Consider the following 21,450-nt stretch of genomic DNA (forward strand, 5'->3'; position numbering starts at 1 on the left):
GCTGTAAAATCAAGCACAAGTTTTCAGAACCTCCTGAGGCTGTGTCAAGAGCCAACAGAAAAGCTCCTTCATAAGAATGAAAAATATACTCTAAATTTGTTGAGACCTATCTCAGATACTTTTTGGCTTACAAATTAGTGACCAACAGACAGGACTCCATGTGAAGGTGGCCCTAACCTGCCACACATTCCCTGATTGATGCTTGGTATAGCTTATATATACATACAAATCAAACATTGCTTAGGCTTTGGCTATTTTGACTATTCAAACCAATAGGAAAATTTGCTGACATCTGGAAGCTTCCCCCTCCCAGAGGATCACCAATCTCCCCAAATTTGGGTAATAACTAATGTTTATTTTGCTGTACAAGTCTTTTTCTGGAGTTTACTCACTTCCAAAAGGGAAGACTTGTTTTTCCAGCTTTTAAGATGGTAGAGAGCAGTTTTCAGCCTGGGCCCCATTCCTAAGTAAGTACCTGAGCTGGAGTTTTGTATTAAAAATTCTCCTTAATAACTAAAAGTTATTATTTACAATAAGCTGATCTTAATTTCTCCTTATCATTAGAGTGCTCATTTATAGTATAAACAGTATAATAATTTGTTTTGCTTAACTATTTTGTGTTTATTCATTTGTTTCTGATTTCATTATTTGTATTTTCTTGTCATTGTTGTTTTCTTTTTCACATTGGGTTTGACCAACTCTATCCTATTTGGTTAAATCCAAAGGAGAATTCCAAATTATGAATAACAAGACCTGTGAACTGGTTAAACTTCAGCAGCTGCAAAATGAAAAATGAAAATTTTAAAAGGCCAGCAAAAATTAAGTATTTTTGACTACTTCAGGTGTTTCATCTACATAAAAAGCCACCTTTTGCTAGCCAAGACTAAACTGCCTCTAGTTTTTCTTCTAGAAAGAGCAATGGCAACTGTCTCCTGCTGTAGTTCACTAGCTAAGACTTTATCCTTTTTACAATGACAGCCTGTGTATGGCTCCCAAATCAAATCCTGTCTGGTTTGGTATTTGTACTACCTTTAAAATATCATCTATTTGTCCCAGCTAAAATATGATAGTAAGAGGAACCCTGGGAAAGGGCGGAGCATGGAGTCAGAATAGAAGGCTCCACCAATTGTCTGACCCACAATGACACCAGTTTAACAAATATCTACACACACACACACACACAAACTCCTTCATAAGAACCAAAAATCAGTTGAGCACATATAGTACCTGGTTTTAACATCATATCACTGAAAGAGGCACTGAGGAGGTAGGAAAAAGAATCTTGAGTCACAGATGCCATGCCTCCTCCATACCTGGCAGCAGTGGCATGGTGTGTAAACATTTCTGTAGGCTGGGGAGAGAATCCAGAATTTGTGAGGCATTGAACTCAGTAATTCTCTATTATAACAGAAAACAAAACTGAACCAAACTCAGCTGACACCCGGTCATGGAGGGAGCATTTAAACCAGCTCTAGGCAGACGTGAATTGCCCATCCCAGTGGTCAGAATTTGAGTTCCTGCAAACTTTGCCATTATGGGGTACAGTTCTCTGGGGCCCCAAATAAACTTAAAAGGCAGTTTAGGCCACAAGAGCTGTGACCACTAGATGAGTACTAGTGCTGAATTGGGCACAGAGCCAGGAGACTTGGGATACACATGACCTACTATAACACCAGCTGGGGCAATAAAGGAGTGCTGGCATCACCCCTCCCTAACCCCAGGGTGTAGAACTGGGGTTACATGGCTACAAAAGAGACCCCTTCCCTCTGCTTGAGGAGATAGAAGAGTGGGAAGAACTTTGTCTTGCATCTTGGACACCTGCTCAGCCACAGTAGAAAAGGGTACCAATCAGAGTCATAGGGCCACCTTTCCAAGCCCTAGCTCCTGGACAATATTTCTAGACATACCCCGGGTAAGAAGGATACTTGCTGCTTTGAAGGGAAGGACCCAGTCTCGGCAGGATTCACCACTTGCTAACTGAAGAGCTCTTGAGCCCTGAATAATCAGAAGCAATACCCAGGTATTACAGTGAGAGCCTTGGTGAGCCTTGGGACTTACTGGTTTCTGGTGATAATCAGCACATTTCCAGCTGTGGTGGCTATGGAACAAGACTCCTTCCACATGAGAAAAGCAGAAGGAAAGGGAAAGGGAACTTTGTCTTGCACCTTTGGCACCACCTAAGGTACAAGAGCACCTTAGAGGCCCCAGAGCATGTAGCCCATAATGGCAAAGTTTGCAGGAACTCAAGTTGTGACTACAAGGGGGTAGAGGACCAAGTAGCCTCTTGGAGTCTCTAATTCCTGGAATTGGCTCTTGGATGGCATTTCTGGATCTGCTTTGTGCCAGAGGGGCACCTGCTGCCCTGAAAGGCAACAGGTAGCATTCATGCAAACTAACTGAAGAGGATTTTAGCCTTAAGGAAATATTGGTGGTAGTCTGTCAGTACACCCCATGGACCTGTGGTCGTGGTGGCCATGGGAAGAGGCATCTCTGCCTTTGGAAAGTGGAGGGAAGAGTGGAAATAACCACATCTGTATCTGATAGGTTCAAAATTTAAAAATTACTTCAAATCCCACCAAGCCCAAGCTATTTTAGTTGCTAAACCCCTGGTGCCTAAACTATATAATCACCTTTCTCACTAGGTCCAGGGACTATCACAGAAGAGGTGGATATGTGAGATTATAATGACAGATTTTGGGAGATAGAATTAATTCAGATCCTCCAAATCAAGGATGGGTGAACAAATTCCTAAAAAGCTGGAAAAATAAGGAGCTTTACCCCCTGGGTCATTACCATCCATTCAAAGGACCTTGCCCCTGGCCCCTTTCCATCCATCTCAACTAGAAAAATTTTCTGCTTCCCATAGAATTAAAATAAACTTACCAAGAAGATATCCAAGTACCTAGTCATAAAGCCTCCGGGGTATAGTGTTCCCAGCTATGAAATTTATGCAGATAAATGTATACTTTTTTAAAATTAGCCACCTTAGGACAATTTACTTTAAAAAACTGCAAAAAAAAAAAAAAAAAAAACAAAACAAAAAACAAAAAACATTGCAGCACAACAAAGTCTCTAAATTCCTTAGTTTAAATGGTTTTAACAACCTGCTTATGTTTTATGTAGCTCAAGATTATGGTAGTTCAACACCTAGAAGGAAATCTACAGAATGGGAGAAAATATAAACATACCTTGTTTTATTTTATTTTGCTTTATTGAGTTCTGCAGATATTGAGATTTTTACTGATTAAAAGTTTGTAGTAACCCTGCATCAAGAAAGTCAATTGATTCTATATTTCCAGTAGAATGTGATCATTTTGTGTCTTTGTGGCACATTTCAGTAATTCTCATAACATTTCAAACATTTTCAGTAATTCGATTAATATAATAGTAATATAATTACCATTATATCTGTTATGATAAGCTGCAATCAGTGCTCTTTTATGTTACTGTTGTAATTGTTTTGAGCACCACAAACTTAATCAATAAATATTGTGTGTGCTCTGACTGCTCCACCAACTGGCTATTCCTTCATTTTTCTCCCTTTCCTAAGGCCTGCCTATCTCAGGTGACATGATAATATTGAAATTAGGTCAGTTAATAACCCTAAAATGGCCTCTAACTGTACAGGTGAAAGAAAGTGGTACATCTCTCACTTAAATCAATAGCTAGAAATGATTAAGCTTAGTGAGAAGGGCATCTCTAAACCTGAGAGAGGACAAAGCTCAGCCTCTTGTGCCAAACAGTCGAGTTGTGAATGCAAAGACAAAGTTCTTGAAGGAAATTAAAAGTGCTACTTCAGTGAACTTCACACAAGCTAACATTAATAATAATAATAATAAACATTATTATTGTTAATATGGAGAAAGCTTAGTAATCTGGATGGAAGATAAAATGAGTCATAACATTCCCTTAACCCAAAGGCTCATCCAGAGCAAGGCCCTAACTCTCTTCAATTCTATGAAGCTGACAGAGGTAAGAAAGCTACAGAAGAAAAGTTGGAAACTGGCAGAGCTTGGTTCATGAGGTTTAAGGAAAGAAACAACATGAAGTGCAAAGTGAAGTAGCAAGTGCTGATGTAGAAGCTGCAGCATGTTACCCAGAAGATCTAGCTAAGATACTGATGAAGGTGGCTAACTAAGCTACAGATTTTCTATGTAGATAAAACAGCCTTATATTGGAAGAAGATGCCATCTAGGACTTTCATAGATAGGAAGAAGTCAATGCCTGGCTTCAAAGCTTCAAAAAAACAGGTTCACCCTCTTGTTAAGAGCTAATGCAGCTGTTGGCTTTAGGTTGAAATCAGTGCTCATTTACCATCCTGAAAATCCTAGGACCTTTAAGAATTATAATAAATCTAATCCACCTGTGCTCTCTAAATGCAACAACAAAGACTGGATGACAGCACATTTGTTTACAACATGGTATACTGAATATTTGAAGCCCATTGTAGAGCCCTACTTCTCAGAGAAAAAGATTACTTTCAAACTATTATTACTCACTGACAAAGTACCTGGTGACTCAAGAACTCCGATTGGCATATACCAGGAGAGTGATGTTTTCAAGCCTGCGAACACAACACCATTCTACAGCCCATGGATCAAGAAGTAATTTTGACTTTCAAGTCTTATTATTTAAGAAATACATTTTATAAGACAAAACTACCATAGTGTATTAGTCCATTTTCACACTGTTTATAAGGACAAACCCAAGACTAAATAATTTATAAAGTAAAAGAGATTTAATGGACTCACAGTTCCTTGTGTTCTCACAATCATGGTGGAAGGTGAAAGGCATGCTTTACACGGTGGCAGTCAAAAGAGAGAATGTGAACCAAGTGAAAATGAAAACCCCCTATGAAATCATCATATCCCATGAGACTTATTCATTACCATGGGAACAGAATGGGGGAAAATGCCGCCATAATTCAATTATCTCCCACAATGTCCCTAATACAACATGGGGGAATTATGGGAGATACAATTCAAGATGAGATTTGAATGGGGACACAGCCAAACCATATCATTTCACCCCTGGCCCTGTCTGAATTTCATGTCCTCACATTTCAAAACCAATTACGTCTTCCCAACAGTCTTCTAAAGTCTTAACTCATTTCAAGATTAACTCAAAAGTCCACAGTCCAAAGTCTCATCTGAGATAAGACAAGTCCCTTCCACCTATGAGCCCGTAAAACCAAAGCAAGTTAGGTACTTCCTAGATACAATCGGGATACAAGCATTATATAAATGCACCTGTTCCAAATGGGAGAAATTGTCCAAAACAAAAGGGCTACATGCCCCATTCAAGTCTGATTTCCAATAGGGCAGTAATTCAATATTAAAGTTCCAAAATGGTCTCCTTTGACTCCATGTTTCACATCCAGGTCATGCCAATGCAAGAGTTGGGTTCCCATGGTCTTGAGCAGCTCCACCCCTGTGACTTTGCAGGGTATGGTCCCCCTCCAAGCTGCTTTCATGGGCTGGCATTAAGTGTCTGTGGCTTTTCCAAGTGCATGGTGAAAACTGATGGTAGATCTACCATTCTGGGGTCTGGAGGATGGGGGCCTTCTTCTCAGAGCTCCACTAGGCAGTGCCCCAGTGGAGACTCTGTGTTGGGGCTTTCACCCATTTCCCTTCTGCATTGCCCTAGCAGAGGTTCTCTATGAGGGCTCTGCCCCTAAAGCACCTCTGCTGGGACATCCAGGCATTTCCATACATCCTGTGAAATCAAGGTGGAGGTTCCCAAACCTCAATTCTTGACTTCTATGCACCCACAGGCTCAATACCACATGGAAGTTGATAAGACTTGGGGCTTGCACCCTGTGAAGCTGTGGCCTGAGCTGCACCTTGGCCCCTTTTAGTCATGGCTAGAACAGCTGGGACACAGGGCACCAAGTCCCTAGGCTGTAAAGAGCAGGGGTCCCTGGGCCCATCCCAAGAAGCCATTCTTTCCTCTTATGCCTCCAGGCCTGTGATGGAAGGGGCTGCCACAAAGGTCTCTGACATGCTCTGGAGACATTTCCCCCATTGTTTTGGTGATTAACATTTGGGTCCTTGTTATGTATGTAAATTTTTGCAGCCAGCATGAATTTCTCCTCAGAAAAATGGGATTTTCTTTTCTATCACATTGTCAGGCTGCAAATTTTCTGAACTTTTATGTTCCATTTCCCTTTTAAAACTGAATGCTTTTAATGGCACCCAAGTCACCTCTTGAATGCTTTGCTGCTTAGAAATTTTTTTCTGCCAGATACCCTAAATCATCTCCCTCGAGTTCAAAGTTCCACAAACCTCTAGAGCAGGTGCAAAATGCTGGCAGTCTCTTTGCTAAAACAGAGCAAGAGTCACCTTTACTCCAGTTCTCAACAAGTTCCTCATCTCCATCTGAGACCACCTTAGCCTGGATTTCATTGTTCATATCATTATCAGCATTTTGGTTAAAGCCATTCAACAAGTATCTAGGAAGTTTTAGACTTTCTCACATCTTTCTGTCTTCTTCTGAGCTCTCCAAACTGTTCCAATCTCTGCCTATTACCCAGTTCCAAAGTCACTTCCACATTTTTGGGTATCTTTCCAGCAGCACCCCACTCTGCCAGTAATAATTTACTGTATTAGTCTATTTTCACACTGCTGATAAAGACATACCTGATACTGGTATAAAGAAAAAGAGGTTTAATGGACTTGCAGTTCCATGTGGCTGGGGAGGCGGCATGATCATGGGAGAAAGTGAAAGGCACCTCTTACATGGTGGCAGGCAAGAGAGAGAATGAGAATCAAGTGAAAAGGAAAACCCCTTATAAAACCATCAGATCTTGTGAGACTTATTTATTACCATGAGAACAGCATATGGGAAAATGCCCCTATGATTCAATTATCTCCCCCTGGGCCCTTCCCACAGCATGTGGGAATTATGGGAGCTACAATTCAAAATGAGATTTGGGTGGTTACACAGCCAAACATATCAGATAGTGATTTTGCTAATGTATCTGGGAGAAGTACACTGAAAACCTTCTGGAAAGGATTCATCACTCTAGATGCCATTTGAAAAGGATTTACCATTAAGAAAATTTGTGATTCATGGGAGGAGGTCAAAATATCAACATTAACAGGAGTTTGGAAGAAAGTGATTCCAGTCCTCATGAATGACTTTGAGGGTTTCAAGGTTTTAAAGGAGAAAGTCACTGCAGATGTGGTGAAAGTCACAAGAGATCTTGAATTAGAAGTGGAACCCGAAGATGTGTCTGAATTGCTGAAATTGCGAGATAAATACTTGAATGAGAAGTGGCTTCTGATGGGTGAACAAAAAATGTGGTTTCTGAGATGGAATCTACTCCTGGTGAAGACACTATGAAAATTGTGGAAATGACAACAAAGGATTTAGAATGTTACATAAATTTAGTTGATGAAGCAGCAGCAGGGTTGAAGAGAATTGTAATTTTGAAAGAAGTTCTGAGGGTAAAATGCTATCAAATATCATGACATACTATGGAGAAATCTTTCATGAAAGGAAATGTCAACTGATGGAGCAAACTTCACCATTTTCTTATTTTAAGATATTGTGACAGGCACACCAAACTTTGGAAATCACCACCTTGATCAGTCAGCAGCCATCAACATCAAGGTAACACCCTTCACCATCAAAAGATTATAACTCGCTGAAGGCTCAGGTGATAGTTAGCATTTTTTTTTTAAGCAATAAAGTATTTTTAATTGAGGTATGTACATTGCTTTTTAGACATATGTTATTGCACATTTAATAGATTATAGTGTATTGTAAAGATAGTTCATATTCACTGGGAAACCAAAAAATAAATTGTATGACTTGCTTTACTGCAGTGGTCTGAAACTGAACCCAAAATATCTTCCAGGTATGGGTGTATTTGAAATCATATATGTGATAAGGAATTAGTATTCAGAACATAAAAAGAATTTCTACAATTCATCATCAACAAGGAAAAATTTCTAAAATAGAAAGAGGCAAAGGACTTGAATAGACACTTCTCCAAAGATGATACACAAATTAGCAAGAAGCACATGAAAACATTCTCAGCGTTACTAATAAGTCTGAAAAATTGAACAAAAATTACAGTGAAAAACAACTTTATAATCATTACAATGGCCATTAAAAGCAGAAAATGATATGTGTTGTCAAGGATATAAAGAAATTGGAAGCCTTGTAATTTACTGATGGAAATGTGAAATGGTGCAGCCTCAGTAGAAAACAGTACAGCAGTTCCACAAAAAGTTAAAAAGATTTATTATATGATTCAGCAATTCCACTGCTGGATATATGCCTCAAAATTTCAAAGCAGAGCTCAGATGGTTGTACACCCATGGTTGTAGCAGCATTATTCACAATAGGTAAAAGGTAGGGAGAAAACCCAAATGTCCATCTATTGATTAATAGATAAGCAAATTATAGTTTGTATAATTAACTATTACTCAGCCTTAAATAATTAAATATTATTATACATTTTATAATTATTGTATAAGAATAATAAATAGTAGTTGGTTTCTGATACCATTCTCCAATAAAAGGAACAAGGGCTTCTTGGGCAAATGGCTGATTCTAGGACTGGGATAGAGAATATACAAGATGAGCCTGAAGCATCTTGTACTGCCAGAAAGTGAAAACATGGGTAACACATACACACACACAGACACACACACACACACACACACACACACAAATAAGGATATACCTAAGGATGCAAGGAAAAAACTAAAAGAGCTCCCACCAATGGCCAAAGCTGAAATACTTTGTGTAAAAAAGAAATAACTCAAATCACAAAATACATACCCATGTGTCCATCCTGATATTTAAAAAAAATGCTTAGATAAGTAAACAGTGAAAAAGAGACAATTTTCTGTAAATTATAATTTCAACTAATTTATGTGGACACCCTTCTAGGAGATGTAGCACAAATCCTTACCCCTTAAGTATAGACTACATTTGGTAACAGGCTCCTAAAGAGTAACATTATGGAAAGTGGAGGTGGGGATGAATGTAACTTTACAGTGGAGAGAATTGGCAAACACGACCTCAATTAGGTGATCAAAGTTAACATAATCAGTTATGTCATATTGACAGGATTTTCCCTCAATATGACATGATGTAAAAGACATGTCATCTCTGTAATCTTCCAAAAACACGCAAACCTGCTCTATGAGACAAGCGTTAGACAAATCTGAATTGAAGGACATTCTACAAAGGGCCTGACTACTTCTCTTTAAAATCATCAAGGTCGTCAAAAACAAGTAAACCAATACAGAGACACTAAGCCTAAACTGGGTGACTTCTTGCTAAAATATAAAATTTAAATGGGATCCAGTGTCTCATAACAATACTCAAAATGTCCAGGATATAATGAATATAACTCATCATACGAAATATCAGAAAACCACATCTTGAATGAGCAAAGACAATCAACAGATGCCAACACCAAGATGACTCAGCTGTTGGAATTATCTGACAAGGATTTTAAAGCAGACATCATTAGATGCTTCAACAAGCGATTATGAACACTCTTGAAACATATGAATAATATAACATCTCAGCAAAGAAATAGAAGTTGTAAAAATAAACAAAATGAAAATTACAAAACTGAAAAAGATAAAATAACTAACACAAAAATCTCACTGGATTGGTTCCACAGGAAAATGTATATGGCGGGACAGAATCCGTGAACTTGAAAACAGATAAATAGATTGTCCTAATTGAACAACAAAGGAAAATAGACTGAAAGAACGAAAAGAATCATAACAGCTGTGACAATAACAAAAGATCTAACATTTATGTCATCAGAGTTCCAAAAAGAAAGTTGAATAGCAAATATAATTCAATGAAAAAAAGGCTGAAAATTTTCAAAATTTGTCAGAAAGCATAAATCTACAAAGCTAATGGGATTCTATGTCCTATTTTCTCATCTCCTGCTGAGTCTATAATTATTTCAAATAAAAAATTACAAAACATGAAGTGACAATCATCTCATATTCCTTTCTGTTTGTGATCACTTCAGAGGTATAAACCTATAAAAGAGTAGCTATAATTTATTAAATTCCTACTATGTATCACATCATATTATAATTTTATCCTCATAACAATCCTAAGAATTGATTATGGTAATTACAGTCATAATCACTTAATGTTTTAGGGATTACTAAGTACCAGGCATTGTGCTTGACAGTCATTATTACAACAAATCATCAAAACAATCATATAACATATATATATAGGCACTACTAATTATCTCCCTTGTACAGATGAGGAAACTGCTGAAAAATGGGATTTATTAGTTTGTTCCAGGTCACATAATATACACATTTCACAAAGAGACAATCATCCAGAAAAAAAAATTAACATTTTAAAAAGGCAAGCAATTTAAATTAAATCTGTGATTATGTGAGAAAAAATAGGCCACATTAGCAAAGTCTATGCTGTAGAATATCTTAGACAAAATGAGATTTAATCAATTCCTGTAAGGTTTTCACATTTTAAAGCTGTATTGGGATGTTTTCTTAAAAAGCATCAGCTAGGCTGTTAAAAGTTCTAAGTCTATGAGATAATAAACCTGACAAAGGAGTATAAGTTAATATCCATTCATGTGCTAGTTTTAAGCAGTTTTTTTTTTTTTTTCTTTTTTTGAGATGGAGTTTCACTCTTGTTGCCCAGGGAGGAGTGCAATGGCACAATCTCGGCTCACTGCAACTTCCACCTCCTGGTTTCAAGTGATTCTTCTGCCTCAGCCTCCCGAGTAGCTAGGATTACAGGCATGCACCACCACGCCTGGCTAATTTTTGTATTTTTAGTAGAGATGGAGTTTCTTCATGTTGGTCAAGCTGGTCTCGAACTCCCGACCTCAGATGATCCACTCACCTCGGCCTCCCAAAGTGCTGGGATTACAGGCATGAACCACCACGCCTGGCCTTGCACAGTTTTAATAAGCATAGAGGGAGTTTTAAATATTAAGCAAACTAGTAGCATCATTCAGTTTCACAGAAGGCAGCATAGTATGGTGAAAAGAGCACAAGCAGTAAGATCAGAGCTGAGTTCTCCTTTACTAGTTGGATGATACTGGCAAGTTACAACGCCTACATCTCAGATTTCTCATCTGAAGAATGGAGATAAGCATTCCTGTCCAAACTCACTCTACTGAGAACGTAATGCTGAAATGTTCTACAAACATCATGTTATAGTAAGAGTATGCAATTTTAATGCTTGAACATGAAACATAAATGCTTTGGATTGGATAACATAAGTCTTGGCAAGGAAAAGTTTTTCCATTCCTCTAAGCTATAAAATAAAAATTGCATCATCATAGTGGAGAAGAGAACTCATTACAAATCATTCAGTCTTCCCTTATTCATAAGATTGCTGACAAATTCTAGGTGATATTTTGGACAACAAAGATTATTATCTAAATATTATTTCCACTTACTGCCAGTACATTCTTCAGTGAAATATGGACATACGTGCACAGATGCGAGCATGCATACGCATACAGAATATCACTTTTTATTACCTCTTTTCACCTTGAAAACTGATGGAGAAATATTAAGTGACAAAGCACCACTGATATTGATTCCACCTGTTAGGAAACTCTCTACAAACTTCTCTGACTCGGATCATATTGTCCTGTGTGTTTGTGTGTGCATGCGTGTGTTTGTGCGTGAGTGTATGTGTGTGTGAGAGAGAGAGAGCCGGCCAGGCGTGGTAGCTTACACCTGTAATCCAAGCACCTTGGAGGCTGAGGAGGGCAGATCACCTGAGTTCAGGCGTTCAAGACCAGCCTGGCCAACATGGTGAAACCCCATCTCTACTAAAAATACAAAAATTAGCAGGGCATGGTGGTGCATGCCTGTAATTCCAGCTACTCAGTAGGTTGAGGCAGGAGAATCACTTAAATCCGGGAGGCGGAGGTTGCAGTGAGCTGAGATTGCACCATTTGCACTCCAGCCTGGGCAACAAGAGTGAAACTCCACAAAAAAAAAAAAAAAAAAAAAAAAAAAGGGCCTACTAGTAAGTTAAGAGTGGAATATAACATTTAATAGAAATGTACGGTTACCTTTACCATTTTCGTCAAGTTGCTTTGTGAAATTTTTATTTCAGCACTAATCAAATAAAACTGGTAGGATAGCTTTTTTCTCATGGCCAAGTGATACATTCAAATTGGGGTACAGAACCTTTTGTATAAGGTTTAAATTAACAGGTTCTCTATTTTACAGAGGCAGTGAACTACTGTTAGATAATCACATTATCTACTTTTTCTTCCAAATAAACCTACACTAGTAGTGACATGAAATTGCTCAGTAGGTGTCAGAACCAGTAATATTCACTTTATGTGCTCCACGTCTTGTGTACATGTACAGACATGTATTTATACATATCTGACTTCCAAATGGTGTGTGCCTGTGGTCCCAGCTACTCAGGAGGCTGAGGTGCAAGGATTGCTTGGGCTTGGAAGGTCGAGGCTGTAGTGAGCCATGATCACACCACTGCACTCCAGTGTCCCCCTCCCAGAAAAGAATTTTGAGTATTTCATAGATACAAACTTAGTTATAAAAATAACAAAATACATACATCTGTATAGCATTTATGTGCCAAGCATATTTCTAAGCACATAAACTAGTTAATTCTTCCTAATAATTTTATGAGGTAGATGCACAATTATTACATTTTGACAGATATGAAAACAGAGATACATAAAGTAACTTGCACAAAGTCACCCAACTAACAGGTTGCAGAATTGGGATTTGAATCCAGGCAACCTGGCTTCAAAGACTAATCATTGTGAACTATAAGTTATCAAGTATCCCAAAATGGAATTTTATTGTATATTTGTATTTCAGTGTATTCCCTAGGAAGACCAAAATTCTAACAAGGCCCAACAGCCACCTCTATGACTTCTCCAGGCCAATATAGTGATCTTTTTTTTTGAAGATGAAGTGAACTAAGGTAAAACTTGATTTTTTTTGTCACACATAGGTTCTTAACCCTAGTACAGAACTGTATGGTATGTGGACTGAAGCTGGTGGCCTATCCTCAAAGCCTAAATTGTCTACACTTGTCTAAAACCAATTGAATGAACCTCCCTCCCACAACAAGCTGTGGGAGGGATGAGAGCCTCAAATTGTAACCCTAAGAAAAGGCCAAAGAGAAAGAAAAATAAAGAACAGTTTCTGATCTCAGGAAGCTAGCCTGGCACTCACAGCTAGGCCAGGCTATTCTCCTATTGGACATAAACTATTTCATAGAATACAAACCATAGGGTAACTCTGGAACTGTAATAAAATGAGACAAAGCAAGACCACTTAATTTTGTCTAAGCAGAGACAAAAACAAGGTCAATGTGTCACCCACGATATACCAACACCTCCCCAACCCTGTCCAGGCTATCCTTGTTCTAGTCTCCCCTCCCTATGGATAAGATTTATTGAGCTACCAACCATAAAATTGCCCGCATTTTCTGTCAGCATCCGATCTAGAGTAAACCTTATTTTCCTTGGACCCACCACCAAATCTTACAACCCAGTGTTTTTTCTAACACCCACTTACTGATACATTCCATGGTTCCCTGAAGTATGTTCTCTCTCACTGCAGTGAAGAATAAACCCAACTTCTTCACCTATAGGTATATCCTTGCCTTTGACTAGAGGCCTCTGACATGACAGTTAGAGCAAAGGGGTCTGGCTTGCCCTCAGAGCAAACCCAGAAGCATCTTTACTATTCTATCTAATGAAGGTAAAAGAAAGGTATAGGAGAAACTGCAAAATGTCTGAGCCTCCTCTGTGAAATACCAGGCGTGATACACCCATGTCCTTGACTTTTTAATGCACAACAGTAGGCACAATTAAAAGTGGCCCAATCTCTGTGTGTGACAGGGCACTGGGGAGAGTCAATAATTTCACAGAGGTCAAGATTAATGGTGTTGAAAAGTGTTAAAATAAGTCTATACTTACCAGGCATACATTGAAAGTATCTCCTGATTTAAGTTTCCTTATAATAGTAAGTTGTCTGTTTCCCCATATCCTGTCAACTATTGCAACTGCAGAGAAAAACAGGGAACATCTACCCCATCTCTGGGAGGAAGATTTAGCATTAGAGGAGAGTCCTGTCCAGACAGGAAAAGGAAAGAAAAAGCTCATAATTCCCTCATTAGTTGATTGTAGAGGGGTATGAAACAGAAATATGAAAAGTTGGCACTGCTATAAACTTACCTCTCTGGGCCAAGATCTTTTGTTTAATAGTGGAAGAATAAGTCACAGACAGAACTTCTGTCCACTTTTGGTTTATACTTGTGCAAGATCACATCCATCCAACCACCTGGGATGGAAGAGTGGGTAGGCAGCAATAACGAGACAGAGTTAGCATTTTCTAGTTACTCTCAGTTCCCACGTGGCATGGAGGGGACCAAGAAGTTCTCTCTTGTACTAGAGGTATGAATGTGACCTTTTCAGAGTCTGCCAGAGGGAGAAGCACAGCCTCTGTTTCTACATGCAACAAAGGCAAAGTCAGCTCTGGGACGAGGGTCTGATCAATCACATCCCATTATCCTGAATCAGGGCACTCCACTCCCACCCCAGCCACAATTAATAATGTAATCCCATATATACCCAGATGACATTGTAGAAGGATAGGTAAGAAATATGAAATACAATCTAACACACACAGGAGCCTGTTATTTCTAAATGGTGCTTAAATTATTAAATAGCACTGAGATTACTGGATTGATTAGAATTGAGAATTTTGTTTCCCTGCAACCTTGTGTAGTGAAGGTAGACTCGAGATTATGAACAGCATAATTACAAACACTAAGAAAGATATACTTTCTTTGCACATTTTAGTATAGTCTTAGTAAATCTGCATGAGTGTATAAACATATGCAAACATAATTGTAGAAAATAAATCAAAATATTAACAGTGCTTATTTTGGGGTAGGTGGGTGGTATATGGATTTTGTGTTTAATTAATGAATTTTTTCAGTATTGCCCAAATGTCCCCCAATGAACATATTACTTTTGCAACAAGAAATAAATCAATTTTTAAACATGAGACACTCTGAAACTTTTATTCATTTTATTTTGCAGTGAAAGAACATGAAATATCTTTTCAAAATGGTAAAGTGATCACTTTCAATGAATGATTTAATAGGAAAAGAGAATTATACACTGTAATTATGGCTTACACAATTACACAGAACAATATGTGCAAACTTTTGAAAATACTATGACTAACACTTCACTGATAAACAGTAACCTCAATATAACTAAGTTTCATTATTTATCACAGATACATAAAATACAAGAGCGTATGAACAAGCCGTTATTAACAATAAATGTAGTTTTGCCTGAAATTCTTATCTATATGCAGGCCTCTTAAGCATTTGAGTTTTAAATTCTACTGCATTGTTATTGCAAAATGAAGCAGGCACAACAAAATTAAATCCACTAGCTAAAGAACTAAGTAAACAAAAATAGAAAAAGAAAAACAACAGCAAAAACCCTTGGGTTGCTTCCCAAGATTTTTTCCAAACAAATATTGATCTCACTTAGCATTTCTGATAGTTTCATAGCCACAGATGAATAGCTACATGACAAAAAGACTTCAGAAGGATGAAGCTACACAACACTATACTAGTGTTTTAAATCATTTACCACAGTGTACGTTTCTTTAAAACATTCTACTACTAAAATGCAAATTAATTAGTTTTTGAACTTTTCTTATATTTTTGAAACGTATGTTTTAACTGACACTACAAGAAAAGTACAGAATACAAGACTTCTTATACCTTGAGTAACTATATCTAGGGCAGTTAATTTCAGGGCCATATGTACTCTGCTCTAACGATCAATGTCTTCAACTAATGCCTCAAGGTTTTTGCAACAAGCTTTAACTTCCTCAATTGCAGCCATCCAATTATCATAAATAATTTTGTCATAAATTGCATCATTAACTTCTCTAACTACCCCCTCCTGCTGAGATTCAAGTGCATCACCTGAGAAAAATAATACTGATCTTGGAATTATGTAAGTACGTAAATTGTGACCAAGTAAAAAATCATCATTTCCATCCCTTCCATTTGAGGTGATTCCATGAGGAGAGAAAAAATTGAAAAATGAATCCTTGGGAAAATCTTCAGTTACAGTTCGGATCGTTCCCCAGATTCGATGTTTCTGTTTCTTCTTGATGGTTTTCAAAGTGACATTCTTTCCTTCATTCCAATCTATCTCACAGCCTGTGGAATACTCAATCGCAGTTCCCCTATAGGGATGGGGATCATAATATGCTAGCTTTGACTTCAGTACATAGGTCTTTGTCAACAACTCATTTTTGAAATATTCATTGGGTTTGAAGTGAAATTCTAGTGTGAAACTGAGGGGCTCGCCAGGATCTGAAAGCTTAACTTTAATATCTGTCAGGAGCTTCAGAATAGGCTCATCATATTTCTTAATCAAAGGAGTGAGTGTATCAACGTTTTTTAAAACAGTCAGCCAAAAATCAGGAATTCCCTTAGGATCCTCCTCTTCTTTATTCTCTTCTCCAGTAGCCTCAATGTCATCCTCCTCCTCATCCTCCTCCTCCTCCTCCTCAACAGCATAATCATAATAATAGTCCTCATAACCATCATCCTCATCCACATACTCATGTACCATACCCTCCTCATTACCATACATCTCTTCATCACACATTTCCTCATCATCATAGTCCTCAGAGTCTGATTTATATTCACATTCCTCTTCTGTAGGTTCATAGATTGCATTGATGATCTGACGTCTTTTTTCCAGTAAGGGTTGGTACATTTCAGCAAACTTTCTTTCAATGTCATGAAATTCCCTCAGGAATTTGGATTCTAAATTGGCCGCTCTAGTTTGAAGCTTTTTAAGGGCTAACACACGGTACTTAACTTTCACAGGTAGACTTTCAACAAAGTCTGTATCTAAAACATAACCGATAAGTCCTTTTGGACGGTCTGGGTCTGAGTCCTTATCAGTATCTTCACCTTTTTTCCCATCTTCCCCGGACCCAGCCGCAGTATCTTCACCATTTTCCCCTTCTTCCCCGAGCCCAGCTGCGGCTTCTTCACCGCACTTCCCATCATCTCCAAGCCCAGCAGCGGCATCTTCACCGCGCTCCGGATGTTCCCCGGGCCCTTCCACCATTATCTGATTACCAGTCTCTTGCTGACTGGATTCTGACAGCTCCTTGTGGTTCGCTGACTCGGCCATTTTTTCAAAGGACCGTACACGCCTAAGGTGGCTACCACAGAGATCGGGAGACCAAACCTCTGCAGGAAAAGACTCACCGAAATATCAGAAGCGGCGGTGGTCGGACCTAGCAGTGGCGTCCGGACTGAGGGAACGACGATCAAGGCTGCCTCGGGGATAAAAGGTGGTGCTGAGGCTTTGAGAACCGGATTGAAGCAGTGGCGGCCTGGGCTGGGTGCAGAGGGCGGCGACGGCTGCGCTGACCGATCCTGCAGGAGAGAGCCAGAGACTGCAGAGAGCCGCAGTGGGCAGACCTCCTCCGCAAGCAGCTACTGCTGCAAGAAAAAAACGGTGCCGCAATATGATTACGCAGTTGTCACTTGCCTAAAATTTCTTGGTGCAAACAGATTGCTGCGTCACCTCCTTCCCTCCCACAACTCTGCTCTAATCTCATTTGCTGCAGTGTAGTGACTGACAAACCCAGAGCCAGTAAATTATTAGATCTATCAAGTTTTCAACTCTGCTCACCTTCCCAGACTCTCTAATATGGCTGATTCATCCACCTCCTCCTCGTCCTCTAACCCATCTCCCGTGGAGTTTTCTGGAATCCCATTGCGTTTATTAGTTCATTTCATCCAACTTTTAACCGATATTATACATTTATGCTTTCCAGAGAGCTCAGAGAAAATGTAACTAAAATATTGAACAATGAGAGAGGACAAGGCACCCACCCATCCTAAATCAATCTTTTTGATTTTAGATCGGGGATCTGGGAAGGGGAGAGATGGATGGTGGAAGAGCTGATAAACAAACGCTTCAAAGATTAAAAACACCAGGAATTAGCATTGATGGTCTTTAGGTGGTGTGTCAGTTATTTAAATATTCTATATTATGTTTGTCTGTATTTTTCACAACCTATACGATTTTAGATTGAAAAATTCTCGAAACATTTCCTGTGAGGAGAGGAGGAGGAAGTCCGATGGCAGTGGGGGCGAATGAGGGCCTGTTATGAAAAACCAGTATGGTGTATACAACTACGTGGCAAGTAAACACACCAGACAATTCACCTCAATTAACCAGCTGCCTGGCTTATAAATAACCCCAGTTCCAATACTGACTTTCTGCTTCTCCTTAATGCTGGCTTTAATAGCCTTTAGAAATATACATATATATAAAAGTCAAAATGGAAAGTTATGTTTATTCTTAGAAATCATAACATTTGCTTGATGCTTTTGAGTTAATTGGAAATAATCTAAATCTCAGCATTAAAGAAATGGTTAAACTATTTGATAAGGCATTCATTGGGTGGAATGCTTTGCAGTAATTAAAATTTCCTCTCTATAGTAATCATTGACGAGGTTTATTTTGTTCATATTTCTAATTTGGATCATTTATTAATTGAACAATTTTTAAAAATTTTAAGTGACTATTATTTTTCAGATTTAAAGAATAATTTGTTACTATCACAGATATTAAAACTGTTTACATACTGTTGTATTTATTTCTAGATTCTGTCAGTTTGTAGATAAATTTTTCCTTTTACTTATTTTATTCCTGTGTACTACATATCATTACAGTATTTACAAAATTAAATTTTGAGACTCATATCTCAGTCTGGTGATTCCATAGTTATGAGTCCCATCCATTCTAAGTTTCCCTTTTCTATTTCTGTAGTTGCAATATTCCTTGTAGTTTTCAGATAATAAATACTATTTATGCTCATTTTAGAAAATTTGGAAAATGAGATAATTTTTAGAGTACCACAGAAATCACTAGAAGCCTCACAATCCATAGAGCACCAACGTGGACATTTTGGTCCTTTTCTTTCTAATTTGGTTATATATATATATGTTTGTGTTTAGTCTGGAGGTTTAGAAAAATAAAACTGGAATAAACGGTTTTACAAACTTTTCCCTCTTGTTAGTATATTGCAATATTTTTAAGCACTCTCCAAAATGCGATACATTATTTAAAATAAAATGTATTGTTATTTAAATATATTATGCAGTTAAACTATGTATTTTTATCTACTTTTAAGAATGAAGAGTCCTCAGAGTCATACAGGCATTCACAGAAACCACAAGGGAAATGCTCTGTTTTGTTACATAAAACAAAAAAGATATGACTGCAAAGGCATAGACAACAAAAGAAAACAGACAAATTGGACTTTTTCAAAATTAGAAGTTTTCATGCATCAAAAAATACTATCAACAGCTTTAAGAGACAATTTTTTTTGGAGAAAATATTTGCAAATCATATATATGATAATAAGAGATTAATATCTAAAATATATAAAAGACTTCTACAAATCAATAACCAAGAAAAGGAAAACACACCAATTCAAAAATGGCCAAAGGACTGGAATAAAGATTTCTACAAAGAAGAGAAACAAGTGGCCAGTAATGATGTCAAAATATGCTCAACATCACTAATTAGGGAAATGCAATTCAAAACCACAGTTACATACTACATTCATTAGGATAGCTATCATTAGAAAACATACACACACACATAGAAAATAAGTGTTGATGAAGACATGGAAAATCGAAACTCTTGTGCATTGCTGAGAATTGTAAAATGGTACAGCCATAATGGAAAACAGTATGGCAGTTCCTCAAAACATTAAACGTAGAATTACCATATAATTCAGCAATTCCACTTCTGGGTATATACCCAAAAAGTTGAAGGTAGGGTCTCAAACAAGTATTTGTATACCCTTGTTCATAGCAGCATTATTCACAATAAGCAAAAGTTAGAAACAGCCCAAAAGCCCATTGATGGATGAATGGATAATAAAATGTAATATATATGTGTATATATATAACATTTTTCATTATATATAATATGTATAACATATATGCATAACATATATATAATGTGTATTATATAAATATATATATAATGAAAGGAATTTTTAAGCTTTAAAAGGAATGCAATTTTGACACATACAACAAGGTTGAACCTTGAAAACATTAAGTGAAAATACCAGATAAAAAAGAACAAATATTGTATGATTCTACTTAAATTAGGTATCTAGAGCAGTCACATTCACAAAGACAGAAAGCAGAAACATGGTTTTCAGAGACTTGGGGTAGGGAGGAAAGGAAGTTATTGTTTAATGTGTATGGAGTTTCAGTTCAAGAAAAAGAAAATATTCTGGAGATATATGGTGATGATGGTTCACAACAGTGTAATTGTACTTAATGCTGCTGAACTGCAGACTTAAAAATAGGTAAAATAGTAAATATTATGTTATGTATGTTTTATCATAATATAAAGTGTAGAGAAAATTATTTTTAAAAACCATATTCAACATAGTACTGGAAGTCCTACCCAGAGCAATTCTGCAAGAGAAAGAAATAAAGGACGTACATATTGGAAAAAAAAGTTGCTAATTTATATCTTTGTTCACAGAAGACATTATCTTACATTTAGAAGAACCTAAAGACTCCACAAAAAACTGTTAGAACTAACAAACAAATTAAGCAAAGTTGCATGAAGCAAAATCAACATACATAAATTAGTAGCATTTCTGTACACCAGCAGCAGGCAATTTTAAAAAATCAAGACAACAATCCCATTTACAATAGCTACAAGAAAATAATACAACATCTAGGAATAAATTTAACCAAAGAAGTGAAAGATCTGTGCAATAAAAACTATAAAAACACTAATGAAAGAGATGAAGAGAACCCCAAAATGGAAAGATATTCCATGCTTATGGATTAGAAGAATCAATATTGTTAAAATGTTTATACGACCCAAAGAAATCTACATATTCAATGCAATCTCTATCAAAATACCAATGACATTCTTCACAGAAACAGAAAACAGTATCCTAAAACTTTTATGAAACTACAAAAGATCCCAAATAGCCAAAATGATCCTGAGCAAAAAGAACAAAGCTGGAGGCATCACACTACCTGATGACAAAATGTACTACAAAGCTGCATGGTACTGTCATAAATATAGACACAACAAACCAATGGAACCGAATAGAGAACCCAGAAATAAATCCACACTTTTACAGCCAACTCATTTGCAATAAAGGCACCAAAAACATACATTAGGGAAAGGACAGACTCTTCAATAAATGATGCTGGGAAAGCTGGATATTTGTATGAGAAAGAATAAAACTGGACCCCTATCTCTCATCATATACAGAAATCAAATAAAAAGGAACTAAAGACTTAAATGTAAGACCTGAAACTATGAAACTACTAGACAAAAGTGGGAAGAGGCTTTAGGACATT

The 21,450-nt window shown here is 37.4% G+C and overlaps 1 protein-coding gene and 1 pseudogene across 1 annotated transcript; both read right to left on the bottom strand.

Annotated features, from left to right (window-relative positions):
* Positions 1-15,031: 15,031 nt before the first annotated feature.
* LOC102137100 (nucleosome assembly protein 1-like 2) lies at positions 15,032-17,490 on the bottom strand. The gene has a single exon (XM_005593960.4). It carries the CDS (start codon positions 17,216-17,218, stop codon positions 15,833-15,835), a length of 1,386 nt encoding a protein of 461 aa, XP_005594017.2. The 5' UTR covers positions 17,219-17,490; the 3' UTR covers positions 15,032-15,832.
* LOC141409402 (leucine-rich repeat flightless-interacting protein 2-like) overlaps positions 17,303-21,450 on the bottom strand; it is a 48,803-nt pseudogene continuing 44,655 nt past the window's right edge.

Source organism: Macaca fascicularis, chromosome X (assembly GCF_037993035.2).
Source record: "Macaca fascicularis isolate 582-1 chromosome X, T2T-MFA8v1.1".
Classification (NCBI taxonomy): Eukaryota; Metazoa; Chordata; class Mammalia; order Primates; family Cercopithecidae; genus Macaca; species Macaca fascicularis.